Genomic DNA, 20,721 nt, shown 5'->3' on the forward strand with positions numbered 1-20,721 from the left:
TATCTATCTATCTATCTATCTATCTATCTATCTATCTATCTATCTATCTATCTATCTATCCAATCTAGTTACCCTGTACTAGAAAAGCTGGTTTACTAAATGAATTGATAAATAAGCGCAAACAGTACAGTCCCCTTGTGGCTAACAGAGGTGGGGAAATAATGATTACGGTTGAGTTTTGCAGCATTTGTTTTGCCATAAAAGAGCAATTCATTGATGACAACTATTAAGGAATTGTTTGTGAATTTAAGGTTAAAGTAGACACAAAGCATTTAATTGAAACTTGCATAACAAACAAATTGCTTTTTTATTCCCGTAGATGGCATACTGCTAATGGGTTTGCTTACCTACCTTTCAATTTTACCTTCCATTTTATTTTTTGGTTCAATAAGATTAAAATACATTCTATATTGGACAAGCATATAAGAAAGTTAGCATGGGATTCTTTTTACAGACACGAATGAGATATTTGTTCAGTAGTCATTTACAGTCAAAATCTTTAGTCATTTTGTTTCTGTATGTTTTATGTAATGCCCTGTCCAGGGGTTGTTCCTGTTGGGATAGGCTCCAGTTTCTCCTCGACCCTTCTCAGGATGAGCAGTTTTGCAAGTGGGCGGATGCTTTATGCATGTAGTAGTATGTGCCCACACCTCTCCTTTTCTCTACATATCTGTTATACTACGGGTTCTGAATGTCGGTCCTGGGGACCCACGGGCTGCGGGTTGTTTGTTCCAACCAGCTTCTGTTTTTAATTGATATCCTGGGCTAATTAAATGAACTGTTATTTCCCAGATTCTGTGTTTTGGGAACAATATACAACAACATTTATTACTAGAACACATTTTCATACAAATAATGTAGCTCAAAGTGCTTTACATGGTGAAGAAAAGAGAAAAAAAGACAAAGTAAGAATTAAAATAAGACAACACTAATTAACATAGAATAAGAGTAAGGTGTGATGCCCAGGGAGGGCAGAAAAAAACAAAAAAACTCAGACGGATGGAGAAATTAGAAAAGTAGGTTTGGTTAAAAAAAAAAAAAAAAAAATTAAAATGTACTAAGCAGTTATATGGGAATAATGTATTTTTTTTTCTTTTTAACAATATTTTCATTTTGATTTTCATTCTGTTTCTCCGGGTGTTCTTATTGTTTAATTAATCCATTGTTTTCTATTTAGTGGGTCTTACGCTAAAGTAGTTGCAGCCTTTCATGATTCCGTGTTGTTTGCCTGGGTGTCTCCTCTGCTCGTTTTTAATGGTCATTATTAAGATACAATGAAGGGAGAGAGAGGGTAAAATATAATGAAAGCAACAAAAGTGACTTAAGCATTTAAATCTATAGCAAAACTGAAATATTTCTAAATATCTTATAAATGTAAAAATCATGCCTCTGTGCTTTCTTAATGTGGAATAAGAGAAGAGAAAAAAATGCCAGCTAATTAATTGAGATCAGTGTTACTCAGTTATTGTCACTGATTATGAATCAGGTTGAAGCAAAAACCACAGTGGACCCCCAGGACTGACTTTGAGAACCCCTGTGGTATACAATAAAACACTAAGGTCTGTGGGTCCAGTCCCTCTGAGCAATCGGATTGGTCGGTTTGGCTTTGGTGATGCCACGAAAGAGGAAGTGCGAGTGTGAGATGCACAAGGAGGACTAAAGGTGTATGAGACATGCTTAAAGAGTTGCCTTTAAAGATGGAAAGTATAAAACGACAGGAGGTGAGAAAGGTGCGTCCAAAATAATGACAGAGTCTGAGAAGCAGGCTTTCCGGGAACCTCCTTGAGAAAGGGAGCACCAGTGAAGAGATGTTCAGACACACGGAACTACAGATTGCTTCTGTAACCCCAATGTTAAAAAAGTCTGGCCTTGATGCTGACAATCTTAACAATTTCCGGCCTATTTCCCACTTACCTTTCCTGTCAAAAGTTCTTGAGCGTGTTGTAGCTTCCCAACTCACCAATTACCTAACCTCTAATAATTTGATGGAACCCTTTCAGTCTGGATTCAGGGCACGGCACAGCTGTGAAACTGCTCTGCTACGGGTAACCAGTGATTTGCTTATGGCAGCAGACTCTGGACAAACTAGCATATTAATTCTGTTAGACCTCAGTGCAGCATTTGACACAGTCAGACATGACATCCTACTGTCCAGAATGGAGAACATGCTGGGTGTCTCTGGCACTGCCCTCCAGTGGTTCAAGTCCTATCTGACTGATAGGCAAGAGTTTGTTAGTCTTGGCAACAGCAGATCCAACTCCGTGCCAGTCACACAAGGAGTCCCTCAGGGCTCTGTCCTTGGTCCTCTGCTTTTCTGTATTTATATGCTTCCCCTTGGCCATATTATCCATAGTTATGGATTGGGTTATCATTTTTATGCAGATGATACCCAGCTCTACTTCAATGTTAAAAGTGGAACTTCATCAGCGCTTTCTCAGCTCACAACCTGCCTTAGTGAAATTAAAACCTGGATGGAGCAGAACTCTTTAAAATTAAATTGCAATAAAACTGAACTCCTGCAAATTGGGACTAAAATGCAACTTAATAAAATGAGCTCCTTCCCAGTCCATCTTGGCAGTGATCTCATCAGACCTGCCTCTACTGTAAAAAATCTTGGTGTCATTTTTGATTCCTCCCTCACTTATTCCACCCACATAAATCACATTAAGAAACTTTCTTACTTTCACCTCCGTAACATATCCCGTGTTCGCTCCTTCCTCTTCTTCTCTAATGCTGAGAAACTTGTCCATGCTTTTATCACATCCCGCATCAATTATTGTAATTCCCTACTGGCAGGTGCCCCTTCTAATCTTATATCACAGCTCCAGCTTATTCAAAACTCAGCTGCAAGAGTCCTTACTCGAACCAGCAGCAGCGAGCACATCACACCCATCCTGCTCCGTCTTCACTGGCTCCCTGTGTCCTACGGAATCGAATATAAAATCCTACTAATAACCTACAAAGCTTTAAATAACCTCACACCAAACTACATCAGTGACCTCCTCCATCACTATGTGCCTGCCCGCCCACTAAGGTCCTCTGATTCTGGTAATCTTGTTGTGCCCCTCACTAATCTACACTCTATGGGTGACAGGGCCTTCAGTTGTATAGCGCCCAGACTCTGGAATGACCTACCGAAATTAATCAGGTCAGCTGACTCCATGAATTCTTTTAAAAAACAACTCAAAACTCATCTGTTCAGGAAGGCTTTTAGCTCTACTTGACTTTATTACCTTTCTCTCAGTTTACTTCTCTGTCAAGATGCCAGTGTAACCTGTATGTGTGTGCTAGACCATCAATTATGTTGTCTGTTTTTTTCAGAATTTACTGTCTTAATCTTCTTTATTTATTTATCTGGTTTGTTAAGTGCCTTGAGCATGGGAAAGGCGCTATATAAATAAAATGTATTATTATTATTATTACAGAGGATCGGCAATGAAGGTATACATAGGGCATAGGGCATAGAGATAGCAAGTAGTTTTAAATTGTTCTGTTAACTGTCTACTGTGGCTAGTTTCTTTGTAAAATTGCATTTGAAAGAATGCTTGTTATCTCTCTCTCTCTCTCATTCATATATATATATATATATATATATATATATATATATATATATCTCACTACGTTATAGTGACGTTTGTTGTCACGCTTTAAATCGGGCTTATTTTAAAACCTACATATGTACAGTATGTTTGGTATCATTCTTTTCAGAATTTATCGAACTTTAATTTGATATTGTTAGATTTTCATATTCTTATTCCGTTTCTAAATTATAAATGAAAATATCAAGAAAGTCATGGCTTTTATTTTTGATTGAGTAAACTTTCTTTCACAGGAACAAACTATTACAAAAAAAATGATCTATTCATAACACCAGTGTTTGTATTCAGGTGATTTAGTTAGCTGAAGGTCAAGTTACGATGACCCATTGCACACCACTTTAGTGATTTTTCCTGTTATTTAAATTAGTCATTTTTTTAAAAAAAAAGTTTTGTTAATCTATAATAATGTCAGTTAAAACGAATGGATCGTTTATTTAGTCTCTTATAAATAGTCATTGAGCATAATGGACCTCAGTTTAATGGGAATACTCCAATCGGTAAGAGAGTAAATATTTTATTCTCATTTCATGATTTTTTACTCCATTAAATAATAATTTTTCTTTTGTACATTTACAGATTTTTTTTACTAATATTCTGGCCACAACTGGGGGTTGGGCGCCAAAGGCACCAGGGGGCTTGACCCCCCTGTTTTTTTTTTAATAAAACACAAAGTGCAACATTAATTAATTTTGAGTATTCTGCTTACCTGGCCACAAGGGCAATGCATTTCATTGAACATGGTGTGGAAGATCAGCCTTGACACTGACTGATTACAGGACACACAAGTCCCAAAATACACACATTTATTTTTCGAACTCGCCCAAGCCAGCAACAACAATGCTCACTCCGTTCTTCTTCTCTCAGTCCTCTTTCTCCCTCTCTCTTTCCTGCTGCCTCCACTCCTCTCCTGCGAGCTCTGTCTTCTGCCTCCCGACTCCGGCTCCATCTCTCTGAATGGAGTGAGGCGGCCCCTTTTATGTTGCACCCGGATGTGCTCCAGGCGCACCCTGATGATTTTCCTGCAGCACTTCCTGGTGTGGCGGAAGTGCTGCAGTCCAGGGCTCCGGGATCATCCAGGTGCCCCCTGATGCTCAAAGCCCATGGCCCCAATGCAGTCCAGGGGGGCTGCCTTCTTGTGTCCTGGGGGAGATATTGCCCTTCTGTCAGTCCTCCTTTTTTTTTGCCCTTAAGTTCTTAACACAATGACAGCCCACCTTACACTTCATGTGTGCATTCATCCTCCCACTTGATGATTCCCCTTTTGGCGCTGGACATAAAGTAGTAACAAACGCTAGATGTGATGACAGCCCTTCACACTGTATGCTGTTAACACTCCCAGATGATAAGAGGATTCCCTTTTGTCAATCATAACGGTCCTGAGGTGTTAGAATCAGTCCTGTAAGGCAGGGATCGGTCCTTAACAACAAGCCACAATATCACATTTATCCATCCCATTACAGACATTGCTTTAAGCTGGATGGATAATCCTAACCTACCCCTGCAGCATCGTGCAAGGCAGGAACCAGCCTTGATGGGACATCAGTGCACAGCAGACCTCACTTATGTAGTCATCTGTCAACATTTTCTATTTGTTTTTACCGTGACAGGGGCTGGAGCTTGTACTACAGCAGTGAGGTGTCATGTCTCCGTCATTCATAAACCCACCCACACCCTGGGCCATCTTAACATATGGGCACTGGCTGGGGGCCCCGGGTGCCCACGATGGTTCTGATGCCTATGTATTTTTCTGTTCCACTATCAAAACAGGAGACCCATTGCACTAACTTGCCTGGGGACCTATGATGCTGTTAAGACAGCCATGTAGATAGATAGATAGATAGATAGATAGATAGATAGATAGATAGATAGATACTTTATTAATCCCAAGGGGAAATTCACATACTCCAGCAGCAAAAAAATATTAAATTAAAGAGTAATAAAAATGCAGGTAAAAAAAACAGACAATAACTTGAATAATGTTCAACGTTTACCCCCCACTGGTGGAACTGAAGAGTCGCATAGTTATGTATACCTACAGTGTGCATCTATAGTATCTTTAAAATGTGTGAGGAAAACAAAAAACACAAAAAAGGGATTTTCAAAGCTAAACTATTTTTTTAGATGGCTTGATGGATTAAAGGCCAGAAGTCCAGTCATCATCAAGTCCTTCCATGAGAACCCTGAATACAATGAGGACTGACTGAGGTCATTTATGTTAGGGCTGGGTGGTCTCATGGCCTCAGGACCCCTGCAGATTGTATTTTTTCTCCAGCCGTCTGGAGTTTTTTTTTTGTTTTTTCTGACCTCCCTGGCCATCGGACCTTACTTTTATTCTATGTTAATTAGTGTTCTCTGATTTTAATTCTTTCTTTGTCTTTTTTCTCTTTCTTCATCTTGTAAAGCACTTTGAGCTACATTATTTGTATGAAAATGTGCTATAGAAATAAATGTTGTTGTTGTTTAGGAGCCTTTAAAACAGGAGTCGCCAAGTCCAGTCCTGGAGGACCACCGTGGCTGCAGGTTTACATTCTAATAATTTTTTTTAGTCAGTGCACTGTTTGCACTGCTAATTAACTTCTTGTGAATTCATTTTAATTGAATTGCTTTTTTTAAGATTTGTTCCTCTGAATGGCTTCATTACTTTCCATAAATGACACCCAAAGAGAAATTAAATGTGAAGTGAGGGAGCCAACAGCAGGTCAACGAAGTCAGGGACTCAGACTCCAGCCAATTTCACTCCAACCAGCTGCTTAATGAGGTGCCAATTCTTGTCATTGATTAAACTTGTTCTTTAATTTCATGGCTTGTTGCTGCTCTCGTGGTGTATTAGCAGACATGTCCGAAATTGTTGATTTTCTCTTACTATAAGAGCCCTGTTAAAATGTTTTGGGGACCTGAGCAGATTGACATTCCTGAGACCTTCACCTTTCTTTATTTTCAGATATTGTATGATGGACACCAGTTGTTTTGGCTCATTTTGTATCTCATTATTATATGGCTGCTAATTAAGGAAAAAGAAACAATTAAGGGGTCTGAGTCTTCAAGAACAAGTCAGTTAAAATGAATTCAAAAGAAGTTAATTAGCAGCAAAAACAGGTCACTCATTAAGAAAAGGGTTAGAATGAAAACCTGCAGCCACTGCGGCCCTCCAGGACCGGAGTTAATGACCCCCGATTTAAAAGGTGGTTGTGTTTTATGCATTCTTGGAAGAATTTGTAAAGTGTTTTATAATTAATTTTGAACAGATGTTAGAGCTAAAGAAAAAGATGTGCTAAAAAACAGAACCGCTGATAAAGCACCTGCTGTTATTTATATATTAACACCAGATGCACCCTTTTTTAGCAGATGATTTATAGCAATGTATGAATTCTTTTAAAGAAAGAGTAGCATTGTGACATAAATAACAGTATAAAAAGAAATGAGACATGGTGCAATTTTTCAGGAGTTTGAAGCGGCAATTCTGTTTATTAAAATGTATGTCTTAGTGTGAAAATGTAGAAAAGCGATGTACTAGAAGCTATTTTTAAAAGCATACTAACTCAGTGCGAACTGGTAAGAGGAGACAGACTAATAATAATAATAATAATAATAATTCTTTGCATTTATATAGCGCTTTTCTCACTACTCAAAGTGCTCAGCAATTGCAGGTTAAGGGCCTTGCTCAAGGGCCCAATAGTGCAGAGTCCCTATTGGCATTTTATGGGTTTCAAACCGGCAACCTTCCGATTGCCAGTGCAGATCTCTAGCCTCTGAGCCACCACTCAGCACTGATGAGACAGTTAATATCTTTTTCTAGGGAAACATGTAGGTACTGGAGGCAACTTTAAACTTAATTTATTTTTGTTTAGTGCTATTCTCATTAGTGTGGGTTTAGAATGCTGAATAGATCAAGATATTTTAAAAAATAGTACATGAAACTTAGTATTAACCTTCAGCCTTTATTTCAGGATTGTGGTGGACACAGGCTAGATCCAGCATTGGGTGGGACACTGGTGTATTGTGAGTCACACGCACATCTACATTCACTCATATGGGGCCAGTTTAGAGTCACCAGTGAGCCCAACTTCATTTTTTTGGACGGGGTGGGGGACAGAGTGCATGGATGAATCTTAGACAAACACAAGAAGAATGAATGAATCAAACTGGTCTACATTTATTGAGCTGGGAATGTAACTTTTCCACTATAGCTCCAGCAATGAAATCACACATAAATAATAAAATACGCATTAAAAATCTACTCTATAATAAAACACTGAGGTCTATGGATCCAGTCCCTCAGAGCCATCTGATTAGTCAGTTTGGCTTTGGTGACACAATGAAAGAGGAAGTGCGAGTGTGAGATGCACGAGAATGAGTAAAGGTGCACGATGAAGGAGTCGCCATTTAAAGACAGAAACTATAGATAGATAGATAGATAGATAGATAGATACTTTATAAAACTGGATCAGAGCCGAGAAAGGCTCCTTGAAAATAATAAGAGTGAGAAGAAGGCTTTACAGGAACGCACTAGTGAAGAGATGTTCACACACACACGCAAATACAGAGGAAAGGTGCTGAAAGTACATGTAGAGCAAGAGAGAGCAAATGTTTTTAAATGATTCTATTACTGTCTTTGACAGGTACTGTGGCTAGTATTTAATAAGACACAGTATGAGGTGGCATGGATTATGATAAACTGTAACACCATGAAGTGCCTGTGAAGAGTTTTCACCCTCATGGACATTTTCATATGATATTGGTATATGACACTGAAACACATAGAATTTTGTTTGGCTTATTTGACACTGATCAGCACAAAAAGACGCTTTACTGTTAAACAACAACAACATTTATTTATATAGCACATTTTCATACAGATAATGCAGCTCAAAGTGCTTTACATGATGAAGAGAAAAAAGACAAAATAAATAAGAAATAAAATGAGGGAACACAAATTAACATTGAATAAAAGTAAGGTCCGATGGCCAGAGAGGACAGAAACAACAAAAAAACTCCAGACGGCTGGAGAAAAAAAAATAAAATCTGCAGGGGGCCACGAGACCACCCAGCCCTCTCTAGGCATTCTGCCTAACATAAATGATCAGTCCTCATTGTATTCAGGGTTCTCATGGAAGAACTTTATGATGATGATCTAAAGTTAAAATAGATCTCTGCAAAGTGAAAAGCCAAATTAAATCCACTGTGATTCAGTGTTGTATGATAAGTAACATGGGATAAACATCCAAGGGGTGAATACTTTTTATAGACTCTGCATATGCTATAGTGTGACTATACTACCATGTAGAAATATTACAGGAGCTAAACAGAACTTTGGTTAAATTACATTTAATCTCACTGTGGCATTTATTTCTCTCTATTATAAAAGAAAATCTTGAGACGAGACGAGACTTTTGCCAAGAGATTTGTTCAAGTCCCACCCTCCTCTCAACCATTTATGGTTAATGGCCCACGGTCCTCTCACTTCTGATTTGTGTGAATGCTTTTAACAGACACAGTTCCTGCGCTCTCGGCTCTTGATATGACATTCGTATTAAAACGTTTACAGTTTCTCGCTAGAATAGCTTTTGCTATGACAATTAACGAATCACAGGGACAAACATTCAAAAAAGTCTGTTTATTTATTAGAGAGAAAAAAAACGGTATTCAAATCACGGACAGTTATATGTTGCGCTGTCACGATGTAAGTCCAAACACTGAATCAAAATTCAATGCGATATTGATGTAAAGTTAATTCCAAATATTGTTTTTACTGAAGTTTTACAGTAAAAGTGTAAGTTTAAAAAGTATTTGTGTCTTAATTGCAAAGCCAAACAGAACAAGAACATATAACGCAACGAATACCTCTAACGAACATGAAACATAATTTACTTTCAATTTATTACGTTTTACTATTTTTTACTATGATTAATTACTCGCTGTAATGTAAAATAGTTAGGTCTATTATACATATGTAACAATTCCCATGAAAATAACAATCTGTTTAAATTGTACATCTATGAAGTGGCTAGCGCGTAGTACCTGCCCGGGCGTTGGCTATTGAAACAAGCAGGGGGCAGAGCCCCCTAGTCTTTGAAAAATGACAAGTTAATGATATGTAGTTTTCAGAATATTTACTACCATTGGGTTGAGGAACATATTGGGAATAAAAGAAATGATTATAGAAAAAAGGAAGAGCAACAAATTTAAAACCATCTACACAACTGTAATAACAGCAGGCTGTTTGTATAAAGTACAAGCCTATAAACCAGTCTGTAGAAAAATGCAAATCTTATTTGAAAATACACACAGTTACAGTATATCAGTTGTTCTTTATAGTGATTTACTACATACTGTACTTTATCTGCACTAATATGGAACAAATGTGCAATTCTAATTTGTGTTTTTGGCTTATATACTGTATTTGTTTTATGAAATATGCTATATTGTCATTTATTGGCTTTGCTTTTAATGTTGTGGCGCTTTTTAGATGTTTCTTATGTTACAATTGTTTTTGGCTATAACAAAACAAACATAGCAGCTATGATGTATGGCAATAAAACTTTGATTAATGTAACTGTCTGTCCGTTAATCCATTTTCTTAAAGTTGATTGCATTTTAGTTATGTGGGTATTAAGGTTATAATTCTATTTATTCCCCGTTTTTGTTTATGTTTTAAACACATGTATTTGCCCCTACCTGATGTGTATCTTAGGCTTATTGGTACTGGCCAAGAGTGTGGTCAGTGATGAACTGGCATCTCATTCAGAACTGGTTCTTGCTTCGCACCCACTGCCGCCAGGATAGGCTTTGCCTTTTCTTGTCGTTATGATAGGAAAAATGGAGGTGAAGAAAGTTGGTAGATGAGTGCATGAGTGTGTCCAGCAGTGGTCTGGCATCCTGTCCTGTTGTGGTTTCTACCTTCCATCCACTGCTGTCAGGACAGGCTCTGTATCCCCATTACTACAAAATGAAAATTGCAAGCCTGGAAGATGGATGTATTATTGTGCTCCTAGAAATATTTACTTCAATTTTCACAAGCTTAACTGTTAAAATAGTGCTTATAGTGTATTAAAATCATGCATGTTTTCTACCTTCTTTGGAATCTGTTTTCTTCAGATTCAGATTGTTTTTTACATAGCATTCAGGGTGTCGGCTGCTCCCCCATGTACTTGGGGGTGGTAGGTTTAACCACATCAATGACCGGCTGGACTGGTCTTGTAACAGAAAACAACTGTAGAACAAAAGGGCAGAGCAGGCTGTTTGTTTAGTTAGAGAACTGCACTCCTTTAATGTGGGCAGTGACATCCTTCACATCTTCTATAACCCTGTGATGGCCAGTGCGATCACTGTGTGATGCTGTGGTGTTCTAGGCTGGTAACATCACTTCAAGAGAAGACCACCAAGTCAACAAGCTAATTAAAAGGACAGACTCAGTTATGGGGCACATACTTGAATCCCTTGAGGATATAGTGAAGGAGAGAATTAAAACAAAAATGAGTGCCATTGTGAGCAATGCTACATGTTCTCTCTGTGACACACGTTGTCATTATGGGGTGTTGTGTGTAGAATTCTTAGGAAAAAAATGAATTTAATCCATTTTGGAATAAGGCTGTGACATAACAAAATGTGGAAAAAGTGATGCGCTGTGAATACTTTCCGGATGCACATCTATCTATCTATCTATCTATCTATCTATCTATCTATCTATCTATCTATCTATCTATCTATCTATCTATCTATCTATCTAATCCTGCCAACTATCTATCTATCTATCTATCTATCTATCTATCTATCTATCTATCTATCTATCTATCTATCTATCTATCTATCTATCTATCTATCTATCTATCTATCTATCGTACATTTGTCACTTAAACATTTTATTATAGTAAAATTTCTGTATTTCACAAAAGGTATAGGGGTTTTTAATAAAAATCCAATTGTTAGTTACTCTGTTTACTGCCTATTTTGTGTTATGTAATCTTTTTGTATGTTTCATTAGCACTTATATTATGTAATTTGCCATTTTGTTAAAACATTTTTAATTAACAATGATTCTTACGCATTTATTATATATCATCTTTAATTTCCTGTTTTGTTGGAGTAGTTGGGGGTTTGCATATCATTTTTGTAGTCTATCTGGAAATACAGCTACCTTTGTATTGAAATTTACCCTGTATATCTTCATAGCACAGCTAGTTTAAAAAAGAGTAATAAAAAAAAGTCTATCGAGGCTGCGTGACCTGAAGATGAAATTAATCACCTTATTAGACAAATTGCCCTAGCAGCTGGCTAAACAGTGGGAATGCAGCATTTCGACTTCCTTGGTTACCAGGGCCTGATAGTGTACTTGACCTTCGTCAGAGCCAGGTCATCGAGAGGGCATATTTAAACAGTCCTCTGTCATTTTTTTGAGGCTGAGCTGTACGCACATGGTCAGACTAAACATCAGCTATTATGACATGCCGCTGAGGATTTCACTGAGCCGCTGATATTCTGAAGCCTGTCATTGAGTAAATTATGCAGACGTGAAGAAAGCGTTTGGCGCTGTGTAAGTATTATGACCTCGGTGGTATCTGAGTGTCTTTGAGCATAATGAATGCGTCTCTGCGGCTGTCTCTTTTCATTTTTTTTTTTTTTTTTTGCCCCGCAATATAAACCGACAAGCTGGCCAAGGCAATTTGCATTTTTGCAGAGGTTGTGCATGATTTACTTTAGGTTATGACAATGTCCTATTTCCTGTGGTAGGAGTGACGGTTGTGCTTTGTGAATCCCAGATTTCTTTTACTTGTGTATGTAGATTTAAATCGATACTTAATAATAAATTTACCAAAGAGAATGATATCACGAAAATCCACACTCCATGATGCAGTTAATAAAATAGGATTTTGCTTCATTTAACACTGACTTTATGTCTAACTATATATAGGACTGTGTGGGCGTTTAGAAAAGCCAATCAATAACTATCTCTGGGCTATGTGGTTGCATCACAATGGTGCTACCCGACCTTGGGACAGTTTTGTACTTAGCAGCTCTGACTGCAGACTCATTGGAATTTTACTGTTTATTAGCATCTAGAAAGTGTAATTACAAAAATCTTGTGTGTGTTTGTTTCTGAATAATGCACTTGTGTTGGGTTGGCCATTTGATCCATAAATCAACTGAATATATAAAAAAAAAAGGTCACACAACAGTGTGCCCCTTAAAACGGAGCAAAAGTACACTAAATGGTAAAAGTAGAGAATAAAGGGGCACAAGGGTGAGAATCCTAGCTATCATAATAAAAGACAACTCTGCAGGCTTGGTATGTGTTAAGGCTAGAGGAGCTTCAGTGGCCAGCTAAGAGAGCGCGTCTAAGATTATCTGACATCAGTCACTGGTTTTAAGATATCTGGTGCTAAGCAATATAGAGAAATATTACCTGTTTTAAACATAAGTACTGTAGGTGCACAGAAATAGCATGCCTGGTATGCCCATGCTGTGCTTATGTGCTCATGCCCGGCCCTTGAAGTCATGCTTCGCCTATATCACACAATAGCTTAATTCAGAGCAGACTGATTTGACCCTGGAATCGCGTCTGATTGACAGCAGCAGAATTATAAGAGTCTGCCTCTCAGTGTAGCCACTTTTGAACAGCTTTTGTACTTGTCCAAATTACTGTAAATAACCATGCATTTGGACCCTATGTGTACAAAGATAACTTTGTTGTATGAGCCACCAAAAATTAATAAGGAAAATGTAATCAAAGGAATTTAGGTATCCTTATATATAATACGCCACCGTGGCTGTTCGTTTGTCTGTCCAGGATTTTAAATCAGCTGTAGCTCACAAACTGTTTGACCTATTGAGCTGAAGTTTGGTACACATATACTACGTGACGTCTACTGTCCGCTTTCAGGGTGATGATTGACCTCCAAGGTTATTCCTCTTTTTATTTTTATTTTATTGCAGAATCAACCCACACGGCCGTGGCCCTTCTCATCCCTACCACCTTCGCCGTCACTTCCCCTACCTGTTCATAACTTAAATCATTCTTGAGGCAGATTGAAGACTGTGACAGCTTACGTAAAAAAAATTAAGGAAAACGTACTAATTAATTGCAACACAACACTGACTTAATCTTTTTGAATGTGAAAAGATGCCGACGAAAGAAGAGAAGAAGCAGGTCGCTAGGGTGGAGAAAAGAAGAGCTGCTCAGGAAGCAGCAAGCACATCAACCTCTAAGCAAATGAATACTAAACGTACAGAGAAAGAGGAGGAAAACTATAAGTCAAGTGGATTCCCGACACGTTATTGTGCAGTGCGTCTTTACTGGTATAAAATAAATAGAGACAACAGTTATGACCTCAACAGCTCAACTCAGCTTTAACTTTATTAACCTACTAGGGGGTTACCCCCAGCTTGCTTCGCTAGCCAACCCCCTCAGCCTGCGCTACGCGTCAGCCAGTTCACATCTCTGCCACTCGCATTGTGAAGACGGGGGCTGAACGCAGCTCAAGGAGACACGGTCGCTCCTCCGAGACCCCCATTTAAACGGTGATACAATGGAAAACAAGTAACAGTTGTTTTTTTTTTTTTTTTTACCTCCCCTTTGGTCGATCTGCTGCTGGCTTGCTGCTGCCGTGCCGTGTGATCTGCATCACGTGTTGCACTTTGAACATTTAAAAGCCTGTACAGCAGCTGTCCTACTCTTTGTCTTTTATTTCCGGCCCCGGGTTTGGTTAAATCTTTTGGCACAAAGTCTCACCTCGCGGGATGTGAGTTCTTGATATTTTTTTAGTTTATAATTTAAAAACAGAATAAGAATCTGAAAATCTAAGAACATCACATTAAAGTTCGATAAACTCTGAAAAGAATGATACCAAACATATATATGTAGGTTTTAAAATAAGCCAGATTTTAAAGCATGACAAAAAAAGTGACATAAAATTGTTGCACTTTTAGGCTTAGGATTTTATACATATAGAGTAGATAATGTAAAATTAATTTGGTTTGTGCATCAACAATAAGCTTACATAGACACAGGTTTTAAATATGAAAAAGACAAGGAAGAAACTGCATATATCTGAACACCATCATGCATACATATAATAAACATACATACATATGCACATATATATACCAAAAAAAAAAGCTTTTGCCCCCTTCTATGCAGTGGTGCTTTCTTTGTATAGGGTGGGGCATAAAGATCTCCCACATTTTCAAGGGGTGTAAAACATGAACAAAGCTATCAAAACAAAATTGTATATATTTTTGAAAAGTATATAAAAAACAGTTTTGTTGTAATGGGTTTTAAAAATCATATCAGACACATGGCGGCCGTCGTTGGCAATACATTGCTGAAGACATTCCCGGAAGTTCTCCATTACTCTCTGGGTCATCTCAGGCGGAATGGCATCGATTTCCTGTCTGAACCTTTCCTTCAAATCCTCAAGAGATCGAGGACAATGTTTGAAAACCTTTTCCTTTAGGTATCTCCAAAGGAAAAAGTTACATGGGCTTAAATGTGGTGACCGTGCCTACCACCCCACGTCTCCCCTTAAAGAGATCAAATGCCCAGGGAAACATTTCCTCAACACTCCCTCTGAGTGAAAGTCGTGCTGTGTGAGCCGTGGCCCTGTCCCGTTGAAACCACACATGTTCTGTCCTAGGTTTGCCAGGGTGATTTTCTTTTCAGTGTGGACCCAGGTGCCCGAAGGTTAGAAATCCAGAGCAAAATCGTTTTCCGATCTGGTACAGATGCATTTTGACTGTGCGCGAAGCGGGTATGAAACACTCTTTGCGTTGCTATCACAGAATAATATGGTTGAACAAAAAAATGCCCCGATGTTCACTGGTCCAACTCATGATGGGTACTGAAAATGGTAGAACCTAACCTACTGAATGAGACCACCTACCCCACCTCTCTACCCCCACTACAGCCCACACAGTTCTCCCTCGAAATGTGAGAGATCTTTATGCCCCACCCTGTATTAATCTGCCATGTCAGCAATGGACATGTATTCAGGTTACCTGATTCTCATTAAATAGCCCAATTGCTGAGGGTACAAATTATCTGTTACGTCTGGACATTTTTATTTGACATTGTAAGAATCTGTTTAGTGTCACAGAGCTAAATTTACAATGTTGTGGGATTGCTGAGGATTTGATGGAGCTTTTTGAGGTCCAGGTCGTCATATAGTTGCTGTTGCACTGATTTTTGTTCCAACCGTATGATCCTACTCGCCGCTGTAGTCGGGTGCTGGAGTTTGACTTTGCCTTGAGCGGGCATGTTGCCAAAGAGGCAGATTAAGCCAAAAGAAAGAACGCTGTGCAGATCAGATAAGTAAAACATATGGAGAATGTGTCGGGTAACAGGAAAGTCATTCAATTTATTCAAGAAAAGCAGCCTTTTACTGGAATCTGTTTAGTTGTATCTAAGTCACTCTGACGGAATCATCACTGGTCATCACTCTCCACTCTTAAATATTAGTAGAATGTGTCTTGTTCAACTAGTTTGCCATTTATTTCCATACGTGGGGATCTGTCTTAATTTTCCTAAAATCAATGACCATCTTTTATGAGGAATTTTTTTTTTAGAATTTCAGTCAGTAAAGTCTTTCACATCTCTTTCAAAATAATGACTGGGCAGAGCGTCGGATTTTAACACCCCCACAAGTGGTGTATCATCTGCATATTTATAGAAGGTGCTGGCTGGTGACAAAGCCTGGCACTCATTTGTGTATGAAGTGGACACAGCACACAGCCCTGGGGCATTCTGGTATTAATGGTTTGTGCAGAGGAAATGGTGCTATGAAATCTCACTTGCTGTGTGTGAAAATGTGAAAATTGAAAAGCCAGATAGCAAGTTTAGAGTTTATCCTGAGAACTAACAAATTACCTACTAATAGATGAGGCTGGGTATTAGAAGATTCCATCCATCCATTATCCAACCCACTATATCCTAACTACAGGGTCCCGGGGGTCTCCTGGAGCCAATCCCAGCTAACACAGGGCGCAAGGCAGGAAACAAATCCTGGGCGGGGCGCCAGCCCACCTCAGGGTATCAGTAGATTGCACTACTAAAATCTATAAACATGATGTCAACAAAGCTTTCAGCTTGTTCCACATGTTCAAGTACATTGTTTAGCAAAACCAAAAGCACATCGTCCACCTGCTCTTCCTGCATGACAGGTGAACTGGTGTGGATGAAGATGTTTGTTAACTTCTAGAAGTAGGCGCTTTAAAACATTTTACAGGAATAGACATTAATGCAGAAGGGAGCAGATTATTCATTTCTTTTGGCTAGCTGTTCTTAGGCACTGGGACAGTCTCAGTTCATTATAAACCGTTATAAACCTAAAGATTACGATGTTTATACTGTATGTGTAGATACAGTCATATGAAAAAGTTTAGGAACCCCTCTTGATTCTTTGGATTTTTGTTTATCATTGGCTGAGCATTCAAAGTAGCAACTTCCTTTTAATATATGACATGCCTTATGGACACAGTAGTATTTCAGCAGTGTCATTAAGTTTATTGGATTAACAGAAAATATGCAATATGCATCATAACAAAATTAGACAGGTGCATAAATGTGAGCACCTCAACAGAGATATGACATCAATACTTAGTTGAGCCTCCTTTTGCAAATCTAACAGCCTCTAGACGCCTCCTATAGGCTTTGATGAGTGTCTGGATTCTGGATGGAGGTATTTTTCACCATTCTTACATACAAAATCTCTCCAGTTCAGTTCAATTTGATGACTGCTGAGCATGGACAGCCTGCTTCAAATCATCCCAAGATTTTCGATGATATTCAAGTCAGGGGACTGTGATGGCCATTCCAGAACATTGTACTTCTCCCTCTGCATGAATGCCTTTGTAGATTTTGAACTGTGTTTTGGGTCATTGTCTTGTGGGAATATCCAACACCTGCGTAACTTCAACTTTGTGACTGATGCTTGAACATTATCCTGAAGAATTTGTTGCTATTGGGTTGAATTCATCTGACCCTCGACTTTAACAAGGGGCCCCAGTCCCTGAACTAGCCACACAGCCCCACAGCATGATGGAACCTCCACCAAATTTGACAGTAGGTAGCATGTGTTTTTTCTTGGAATGCGGTGTTGTCTTCCGCCATGCAAAGCGCTTTTTGTTATGACGAAATAACTCGATTTTTGTTTCATCAGTCCAAAGCACTTTGTTCCCAAATGAATCTGGCTTGTCTAAATGAGCATTGACATACAACAAGCGACTCTGTTTGTGGCGTGAGTGCAGAAAGGGGCTTCTTTCTCATCACCCTGCCATACAGATGTTCTTTGTGCAAATTGCACTGAAATTGTAGAACGATGTACAGATACACCATCTGCAGCAAGATGTTCTTGCAGGTCTTTGGAGGTGATCTGTGGGTTGTCTGTCACCATTCTCACAATCCTGCGCATATGCCGCTCCTGTATTTGTCTTGGCCTGCCAGACCTGCTGGGTTTAACAGCAACTGTGCCTGTGGCCTTCCCATTTCCTGATTCCATTCCTTACAGTTGAAACTGACAGTTTTAAACCTCTGAGATGGCTTTGTGTAGCCTTCCCCTAAACCAGGAGACTCAACAATCTTTGTGTTCAGATCTTTGGAGAGTTGCTTTGAGGATCCCATGCTGTCACTCTTCAGAGGAGAGTCAAAGGGAAGGAAGCACAACTTGCAATTGACCACCTTAAATACCTTTATATCTCGTGATGGACACACCTGTCTATGAAGTTCAAGGCTTAACGAGCTCATCCAACCAATCAGCATTGAGCAGTGACAGGCATTCAAATCAGCACAATGACAAGGGGATTGAAATTTTTGCACAGCCAGTTTTTCACATTTGATTTAATTTCATACAACTAAATACTGCTTCACTAAAAATCTTTGTTTGGAAAACACCGCAGTACTCAGATGTTCCTAGGAAATGAAAGACTTATCTTTTTTGTTGAAAGTAGAGTCAATTATTATGCAGCTTAGAGGGGTTCCCAAACTTTTCCATATGACTGTACAGGGTGTCCTCAGGTTACGACACAGTTCCGTTCCTACAACAGTGATGTAACCCAAATTTTGGTGTAAGTTGAAACACACCCTAGCCTAAGTCACTTACCTATTCTAACACATTTTCAAAATCATAATCTAGAACATAAAAACACAACTAAGCCACAGAAAAAGGAAAAGGACATAAATATACTGTACTGTAGTAACAGAAAAAATGACAAAAAATGAGTGTAAAAAAATTCCTTACCTTTTATTCCTTCTGATTTCTTTACAATGTCTAATTTCACTTCAATCATGATGGCTTTCCTCTTCTTCGAAGCACTAGCATCTGAAGACTCTGACTTTCGTTTAGGAGCCATGATAAAGGCCAAAAAGTCACCAAACAAAGCAATACAAAAGGAACACTTCCTCCGTGCGCAACCAAACTAGTTTGGCAACTCCCTCACTCATATGCCGCGTTATTGCGTATTCTTCTGCTGCGCGCAGCCAAACTAGTTCACCCACATAGTCTGTAAGTACGACGCTAACAGCGTAACCCGAAACACTCGTGTCTCAATTTTTTAAAGTTTTTATGGGAGTGAGCACTGTAAACTCGAAACGTCGTATGACGAGACGTTGTAACCCGATGACCCCCTGTATACAGTATATATTGTAAATATTATTCACTTTACAAAATAGTGATATTTATCACTTTAATTGTATACAGTGTGTGGGTCTGTAATGAAATTAATGATAGTAATTGTAATTAATGAGACTAGTAGAAAACATCCAAAGAACCATTTTAATGTCTGGTATACTCCTTTATAACATGCCTTGATTACATTGTGACGAATTATTGATAGGTTAGCCACCAACATCCCAATTAAGCAAACCAAAAGCAAATGACTGCCAAGTACTGTTGGGTTTCATGATATTACAGTTTATCATTGTATCGATAACAAAGTGCTGTGCATCTTTTCACAGGTCGACCGTGTACAGATCTTAGGGATGAGCAGCTCTCCACAGAGAATCCAGATCATTTCCACAGACTCGGCTGTTACAACTCCGCAACGCATACAGGTATGGTGACAGTTGGTAAAGAATTTCTTGGGCCTGGAAAGCTTTAATGAAAACTTGGAATGTCTTTTATGCTTTCCTAGGAGGGATTATTTTCATATATATTAGCTGCCTCTTGCCCACATTTATATTTATATTTGATATACTATTAAACCCCGAGTGGAAATTGTCTTTTCACATGACGTTTGAGCGTTGTTGGGTGCCACAGTAGCATGGTGGTTAGTTCTGCTGCCTTATAGCTATAGGAACATGGTTTTTAATCTTTTCCCAGTTACTCTCTATGCTATGGAGTGGTGGCGTGGTGACTCTGAGGCTAGAGATCTGCGCCAGCAATCAGAAGTGACTCTACTCCATTGGGCTCTTGATCAAGGCCCTTAACCTGTAATTGCTTCGTCCTGGGTATGACATTAACCTGCAGGTCCTCCAACTTGCAGGGAAAACTCAGGGGTTGGTGACAGGACTGGCACTCCAGCCACTTTAAAAAAACCTCACATTGTTCTAGTGTGGTGCTGAGGTGTCACCCATTGCACGACTGTGCTCAGATCCCAGTCCAGATGGTTCATTGTGTGGTAGGTGCGGCAACGTGCTGTAATCAGCGCATGCTTCCAACCTCCTCGTCCTCCTCCTCTTCCTCTCTGTGTTCAGTCTGCTTGTTACATCTCAAAGTCATGAGCAAGGTGCCATTCAAATAACACTGTGTGGATTTGCAAATCTGGTCAATGTCATTGAGCAAATTCCTATGTGTGAAGAAATCATTCCTGGATTCTACTACGAATCTTGTCCTCCAGTGCTCTGTTCACCTTTAAAAGAGTGACAGTGCAAAGTTGAAAATTGATACCTGAGAAGTCAAAGTGGAGACCAGGAGAAATATATTCATGGAAGAATCCAGGAATTATTTCTTCACACAAAGGAATTTGGAGCAAACAACCAAGATATGTAGAAGAAATGGAAACCTTGACACCTAATACCTGGGCTAACCAAATGAGCTTGATGAATGGGATGGTCTCCTCTCATTTTTCAAAATTCTTATTTCATGTTATATTACAGATTTATTTAATAGTAAAATATGCAGATAGATTGATCAGA

General features: G+C 38.9%; 1 protein-coding gene across 1 annotated transcript in view; it reads left to right on the plus strand.

Moving 5' to 3' along the window:
• Positions 1 to 20,721, plus strand: part of nr2c2 (nuclear receptor subfamily 2, group C, member 2) — a 46,340-nt gene that overhangs the window by 4,825 nt on the left and 20,794 nt on the right. Inside the window, 1 exon segment of the mRNA XM_051921034.1 lies at positions 19,543 to 19,638. Coding sequence (XP_051776994.1) covers positions 19,567 to 19,638 — 72 coding nt within the window. The 5' untranslated portion in view covers positions 19,543 to 19,566.

Source organism: Erpetoichthys calabaricus, chromosome 18 (assembly GCF_900747795.2).
Source record: "Erpetoichthys calabaricus chromosome 18, fErpCal1.3, whole genome shotgun sequence".
NCBI lineage: Eukaryota > Metazoa > Chordata > Cladistia > Polypteriformes > Polypteridae > Erpetoichthys > Erpetoichthys calabaricus.